This window comes from Bidens hawaiensis, unplaced genomic scaffold (genome assembly GCF_021521415.1).
Source record: "Bidens hawaiensis isolate Kalapana, Puna unplaced genomic scaffold, B.hawaiensis_p1.1 tig00011744_1, whole genome shotgun sequence".
Taxonomy (NCBI): domain Eukaryota; kingdom Viridiplantae; phylum Streptophyta; class Magnoliopsida; order Asterales; family Asteraceae; genus Bidens; species Bidens hawaiensis.
The window spans coordinates 678,675-686,616 of record NW_027491930.1 but is presented as its reverse complement, the minus strand read 5'-3'; the positions used below and the strand labels follow the sequence as shown (position 1 = coordinate 686,616).

The 7,942-nt window shown below is 34.2% G+C and overlaps 1 protein-coding gene and 1 pseudogene across 1 annotated transcript; one reads left to right on the top strand and one right to left on the bottom strand.

Annotated features, from left to right (window-relative positions):
• The first annotated feature begins 3,164 nt into the window (after positions 1 to 3,164).
• On the top strand, positions 3,165 to 3,953 carry LOC143538871 (basic leucine zipper 43 pseudogene; annotated as a pseudogene).
• A 797-nt stretch (positions 3,954 to 4,750) lies between these two features.
• On the bottom strand, positions 4,751 to 6,103 carry LOC143538870 (SUMO-conjugating enzyme SCE1-like). Its single transcript, XM_077032323.1, has 4 exons — positions 6,016 to 6,103; positions 5,849 to 5,932; positions 4,985 to 5,137; positions 4,751 to 4,894 (listed from the first exon to the last, which is right to left on the bottom strand). Exons 1-4 carry the CDS (start codon positions 6,082 to 6,084, stop codon positions 4,766 to 4,768), a joined length of 435 nt encoding a protein of 144 aa, XP_076888438.1. The 5' UTR covers positions 6,085 to 6,103; the 3' UTR covers positions 4,751 to 4,765.
• Between the last annotated feature and the right edge of the window lie 1,839 nt (positions 6,104 to 7,942).

The following is a 7,942-nucleotide window of genomic DNA, read 5'->3' as shown; positions in this document are numbered from 1 at the left end:
ATCTGATAAAAAGGTTGCATTAGGTGTAATGCTACTTCACATAATACAGCTTTTTTTTGTAAAATAAAGGTTACCTCAGATTAATTTTTTTTTTTGTAGTGAATATTTGGTTGCTAATAGATATCTTCAAGTTACTCCATCTATTAAAACATCCTGATAGTACACCACTAAACACCATTTTTTAACTATAAATAAAAAGAACCCACCATATTATATAACAATAATCATGTAAATATTGCTCAAAAGTTGAATGAAAAAGACAAAATTAAATATTCGAACTTTGGAAACGAAACCACATCCAAAAAGAGTATTGAATTTCGGTCGGAATGGGAGCTAGTATTTTGTTTTCATAATAGTCTCATCTGTCTCATCCTCTCCTCCCCACGGTGACCGGTGAGTCATTAGCAGTTTGTGTATATCTGCACCCATTAGAGCATCCATAGTGCTAAAGATTTCATATGCTAATTAAAGCGTCATGTTTTTTTTCTTCTTTTTGGACAGCTCGTAATTTACTTCTATTAACCATCTATACTTGCACCTTGTTAGGTACTGAGTTGAAGAACTACACAATGGAATAATAATATCAAACACACACACACACAAAAGTAAAATAAACAAGAACATGAGAATTTATATGGTTCGATTAAGGTAACTTACATCAACATGTTGAACTTAAGGTATTAGTTTTCTTTTGTTAATCACTGTACAAGATTTCAATTGGGATATATATGTTCTTATTCACCAAGAAACATAAAATTGGGACCTAATTATGCTCGGCCCCAATAGCTCCTCTATGTGAAACTAGATGACCCAATAAGGCTTCAGTACTAATCCTACCGCGCCTTACAGGTTCCTATGAAATCTTAAATGCGTCTGTCCGGCCACATGACATCCGGATCTATATGTTTCTCTGCATTGGGGATGAGCCTCTTAAGTAGATAATCATGCATACATAATAATCATACATAGATAATCATAAAACAACATATAACAGTAAATTAAAACATCAGTTTTAATCTTGATTTCTTGAATTGTTTGTTCACCCATTGATTAATTATAGCTCCACCTCCACCTCCACCTCTCACTGTCTCCATAAATGTACCACTGAGAGTGATGAAAGCATGCTTTAATCTTTAAATCCTATCCACAACAAAAGCCGTAAACCACACGTAGGCAAAGGAAAACGTCTTGAATCAATCATGCACTTGCTTGACCATTCCAAGATTATATATATATGTTTATTTACTCACTTATTTTTAATTTTAACGACCAACGAATAAATCACGGCTATCCGGGCTAACTCATTGGTAAGAAGCGACCTCATTATGTCAGCGATCGAGATAGCACTGGGTAGCCGAAGCCCACCATCTTCTATTCCAGGAAAAACCTATCACCCGAAGACTCACTGTGATAAAAGCCGATTTAGATCTGATTCAAACTTGAGACCTTCAAACTTCACCCTAAATCCTAGTTTCCCCTCTATTCCACATCTTAACTCAATGATAATATAGGATATAAATAAGACAAAACGAATATATATTTTTATAAAACCAATGGCCAATTGGTGTCTCTTGGAGGACACAAAAGATCATTGATAACACATATTTGATTGATTTATCGTATCCCATATATAATGATACAATACGATCATACCATCATTATATTTAATATTCCTTAGTAGTGGAGTGGTAAGGAAGAGACGGTGTTTCGAGTGATAAAAGAGAGACTTGGTGTTTCATGTGACTCCGGTTCGATTCCCGCCCCTAGCATTTAGTTTCAAAGGCACCAGGGTGATAATAGGAAACTAGGCGAGTAGGTGGTTTTCACTAGTTGAATCCTTGAACTGAACGAGTTTTATCTCGTCGCCCTGTCGTGCATTCGAGCGAGTGTTCACGGGCGTTGGTCTTAGATGAGGGTTTCCCCGGATCAAAAAACGAGTGTATGCAGATATGATGGAATTTGCCGGTAGCCCATTTAAGAGATTCGTTGATCATTCAAAAAAAACTCATGGTTATGATAACGAGCATCTATATTGAAGATGATCTTTTTGATAAAGTGATAGAACATAGCCACGATGATCGTGTAGGTTTTGTAGTCAGGAAAAGGCTACATAATCACTAAATTGTGTAGAGAACTCACACTTGTAGTAAGGTATTTCGTTGATACTTTATTCAATTTTTAATCAAATAACTCAAAACAAAAACAAGAATGGTCGGGTATTTGTTTCCGATTCTAAAAATGCGTACCAAAATCCTACGTTGACAAAGTAAAGACTTTTTTTTGTAATACTCGATGAACCAGTAAAATGTTTTTGTTAAAACGGCATAACTTTTTGTGAAAAACTATGTCAAGCTAACGGCACAACTTTTATTTTATACTCGAGCATCTATCTCAACTCACACTTGCAAGAGTTGTTGCTGATAGTCCAAGTTAATGTTGATTAGAGTTACTTATTCCGCCGGGGGAGGGGGGGGGGGATTTCATTGCTGTCATTTTATATGTATATGGTTATGTGATCTATTATTACTTTATTCAACTTTCCGTCAACCGTGTATATCTAAGGGAACTTCTAAAGGCTTTCGACTATGAAAATAAAATTTTTACATGCAGCTCTACATCAAGCATGCATATCTAAAAGAACTTCTGCATGCTTACAACTATGAAAATGGAAATTTCCTCTTAAACTTCCATCAATAATGAAACAGATCTATTGTTAAGCAGTTTCACTAATGATCAGTTACTACTGATAAACCAAACAACCAAATCAGATCAAAAGCAATTTTCAAAGGTTTTTCTACATGAAATGATATTGGAATCAGAATGAACGACAACAAAATGTACCAAATAGCGGTGCCACAACGCATTTCGAATTCCACTTCCTTTGAAAAAGTACGATTCATTAAAAATATTATGCAAACTCAACACAAAATTATATTTCAAATAACCAAACGTATAACGCATTTCAATTCCAACAAATTCCAATTTGTTAAAAGATTTCAAATTATTTGAGAAACACTACTAATATGTGAACCTAATAGATTAGTTTCCTAACCTATCATTTTGATTCAACTGGTGGAGAATGCTTAATCCTCAGCCAATTAACTTACCTTAACAGATTCTTCCACCAGTTTCTTCAAATCTGCTTAATTACTAATCTAGGGGAAACAAATGACAACATGATTGGTTTCACCCGTATACCATACGGACATCCAACACTACTTTATACAGGTGGGTCCCATTTACATTACTATAAAACTCCCTCATGTTCACCTTCATCTTCCAATTTCCATCCACAACCTCAACTCAACCAAGCCAGATTCATATTAATATTAATATCAATATCAATATTAATATTAACATTCATATTCGTAATCATGCAAGCCAGTGAGGTTACAGACTTCCACTACTTACCTCCCACAATCCAAAATCTTAACACAACACAATTAGCCATGAATCTAGCCAACCCTCCATTCGATGTTAACGCGCTCACAAACCCGTTTTACCAACTTCAAATGGACCCACAAATTCACGAAATAAACCCGCAATCAATATCAATATACTCAATTTCTGATGAAGCAGAAGAACAGCAACAAAGTCTCATCAACGAGAGAAAGCAAAGGAGGATGATATCGAACCGCGAGTCAGCACGCAGATCGCGTATGCGCAAGCAAAGACATCTGGATGAACTTTGGTCACAGGTGGTTTGGCTCCGCCATGAAAACCAGCAGCTTATGGAGAAACTGAATAACTTCTTGGAGACACATGATCAGGTGGTTCAAGAGAATACAAGGCTTAAGGAGGAGGTCTCTGGGTTACGCGAAATGGTCACCGATATGCAGCTTAATGGGACGTACCCTGCGATCAGTGATCCCGATGATATTAACTGTAATGATGTTTACCTCAGGACTGAATCTTCAAACCAGTCTGGTTCAAGCTCCTCTGAGCTGGTTTAAACCTTTATTTTTAATTTTTCTTGCTATAATAAGTCGATTACTGCGTATTATTTGGACAGTAAGACATTAGAGAGGATGCAGTATTGTAGTTATATAGTATCATTATATTATAAGGGGTAGCTTATGAAATAAAGAAAATTTGACTTGTTGATGTACCAGATTGAGATACATGATGTAGTAAGTACAAACTTTTAGTTTTTACACAAATTTATGTGTTTGGTGAGTTTTACCCTTGTGTAACTTAAGCCATAAAAGAAGTAAAAGTGGAAAGAAGGTAACATTTTTCAAACAATGATTTGTTGCATTTGAAGTAAAAAAATGTTATCATACAAAAGAAAACCTTAGCATAAAAGAACAGTATGGTCCCTGCCATAACATCTTTTAAGCAAATTGGCAATAATAGTTCCTAGCTTTTAAATTATTATTTTTTTACGTTTATATCTTTTATAAGTTATAATTCCTTTGGATTGTAGTCCAAGTTGGGATTATGCCTCAATAAAGTTTTGGATTACATTAATCACTTACAACTTAAACTACGCAACGATCAATGTACATGGCAACAAAATCAAGCTAAGTCGTTGAATTACCAACATTCGATGCCATAAATATTAGTTTTAACCCTATTAATAGTAAATCAGGCAAAACAGACGGATCAGAATGGTTCTGCACAATGATATAATCAAGCTACTATTAATTGCAACTAGGCCATAGGTGGATATTGCTTGCCCTGTTGCCGAATTCTTTGCTTGTACCCAACCAAATCCTGCACAAAACAGCACGAATCAGAATAACTTTATTATTAACAAGAACACTCATACCATGATTACGTCGGTCAATAAATAACATGCATCGCTTTGGGCTGGAGAGGCGGGATTAGGAGTGTCCAACATATCTTGGATACCAACAAGAATTTGTTTAACTGTAATTGCTGGTCTCCAGTCCTAAAAACAACATATGACCGGCATTTTACTAACGAAAACAAACAAACGATTTGTGTGGCTTTGTGTAATAAAACAATGGTGTGAACTTACGCTGCTTTTGCTGAGGATCGACAGGCAAACCATTCCAGATGGATAAACATTAGGATGGAAGAACCCAGGAGGGAATTTACACACTGGTGGTTTGCTTGGATAATCTTCATTGAACTTGAGGGTAATAGGGTAATATCCACCCTCCCAATCAGTCTACAACATGCAGATCACAAAAAGACAATAATCAAACGCTTGGATACCTTAAAGATTATAATGTTTCGAAAATTATTATTGCCTTTCAAGTGACTGACAACTTATAGTTTGCACTAGAGTTTTTGTTAATCTCATTCTTATACTTGATTATAAAACAGTATCTCATTTTAGTCAGATACTTGTTGCTCATTTCGGGTTCTAAGTCATTCGACACGTATCAAATATACATGTTTGTGATCTTAGTTAAAGCATACACATCGAGTTTCTTATTACCCGAAACTTGATCTTAAACTCCTTCGAAAACAAACTTGAAATATGACTACTCAACTACATTTTTAGCAATTTAATCTCTTTTTACAACTCCTCAAATTTCTAAACTCAATAATAATAATAATAATAATAATAATAATAATATTATTATATTCTCTTTTTTCAAAACTATTAATATTATGAATGTTTCAATACGGGTAAACATGTATGAGATCGGGCACAGATAATCACATACTAAGTCGCACACCAGTTTCATTATTTCGAAGTTTATAAGCCAGGTTCGCGTTTTTATGATTTTGATTATTTAGAATTTATGAAACAATTAAATAAAACTCATCCTTTTATCACAAAAATAGCAAAAGAACATTAAATAAAAATTATAAATTTCATAAAAAAAAAAACAACTCAAGAGGCTAGTGAGTGTAGTAATTAGCAACTTACCCCAGCCTTCCCCGGGATAGTACAGTGCCAAACCATCAAGTTCACAGAGCCATCGGACAGAGATTCCGGCTTCGCAACAAAACCCTAAACAATGAATTAAAGTAAACTATCAAAAGTTAAACAGAATTAGGGTTAGTTAAAAAGAAAGAAAGAGTGCATATATATACATAAGGATGATTCTTCCGCCATGCTTTTCGTTCCTCGGTAAGACGCCCAATAGCAACACCGCTTGGCATTGTTTATAGTACCAACGGCGTCAGTTAATAATAACTTAAATAAATAAGTTTGCAGCCGTATGTATGAGTTATGAAGCGTTTAGGTTTTCGTATATTAACTCTTGTTTAATAATACGTCAGTTTTACTTTTAGTTGAACCATAAAAATAATAATATTTTAACAAACATGAAACTATGTATGAATTAAAAACATTTTTTAAATTTTAAGTATATCAAATAATTAAGTGTTTTTAACTTTCTTTCGCTTTTAAAACTTTTGGTTTTTCCGCGCCTAAAGCTGTGGAGTTAGTTACCCGAGTTCAACGGGTCATGCATAGTAATGCAATGACTCAAAGATCAGTAAATGTAGTTTTTAAAAGATTGGGTTTTGCAATTCACAACGGAATATCAGCGTAACTTGTTGCCCGCTTGCTTTCTTTTTTTCCGATGTAATCAAAAACTTACAATGATTTATACAAATTAAAGGGTTAATGCATTTTAGATATCACATAAACTATAAATGTTTTATCGCATCTACTATATATGCTCACAACTTGACCATCCACATACACTATAAATGTTTTATCATTACATTGTGTTTTAGTTTATCCCAATACGTTGTATTATTAGTTCAACTCCAATCATTGTGTGTTTTAAGTCCATCTTTGATACACTGTTTTAGTAATCTTCAATACATTGTAGTATGGGTTCATCTTCAATATAATGTTCTAGTTCATCTTTAGTGCACTGTATTATTTGTTCATCTTCCATACATTACGTCTTAGTTCATCTTCAATACATTATATTGTTCGTGTTCAACACATTGTATTTTACATTATTTTCAATATATTGCATTCTGTGATGTTTTATATTTGCTTCTCTTGTTTATAAAATACAGTGGGCGATGTTTATGGTTTAGAAGTTGATGAAACTATGAGACATGTGCATTATTAAATTTATATCGTGATGTTTTGTTTCACATGTTTAAAAAGTCAGAGATGTTTTTTTTTTTTTCGGTACGTTAACCTTGCTATAGTCCTCCTGTGCTAGCTAGACCGAGTGGTTCAAACTCACTAAACAAACACATAATTAAATCTTGTTATACATGGTAAAACTATAACAGAACGAGATTGCTAGTTACCCATGTTAATAGAAAGTCTGGTGCTATAACGTCTCTGGTCTAGTGTCCTGTGTCAGGGAGTTTTTTGTTACGTCTCAGGTCTGGTTCTCTGGGGGATTTTTGTTCGGGGGTTCCACATGTGGAGGTCTTAAATTTGATACCATGTATGGTTGGTGGTCTAAAAGCTTACCGAGAATCCAAGCACCGTTCAAAATTATATAGAAAGTATGGTTGCGGTAGAGTCAATGGGCCCAGAAGACCCAATGTAATAACGTTTTGCGCATTCCGAATCAGAAAGACAACATTTTGAAGTCAAGAATCAAGTTAGGCTTTAGCGGGGACTCTTTCCTATAGAAAACTTTGATTGGGTTTCATTCTTTAATGTCGACTCGTACAGTTGTGATTATGTGTGGTTCTTGTAACATTGGGCCTACTAGCTTACTGGGCTTGCTAATGGGCCTAAACTAAAAACTAACTTTTCGTATGTGTTTCTATTGATGTAACAAAGTAACTAACAATGTTGCCTACAAAACGTATTTATAGAATAAGTAGCTCTTGGAAAATAATAATACTAAGGGTACACTAAAAAAGATATATGACATTTTGTACAATAAATTACGATTATTAAAGTTGAGTGAGAAGTTAGAAGAAAATTGCAAAAAGAAAAAGTCTCAATTTGCATCAAATAAATCAATTATAATGAAACATGAAATATCGAAGTTGTTTGTTTCTAAATCTCCATCAAAGAAAAAGAAGTTGA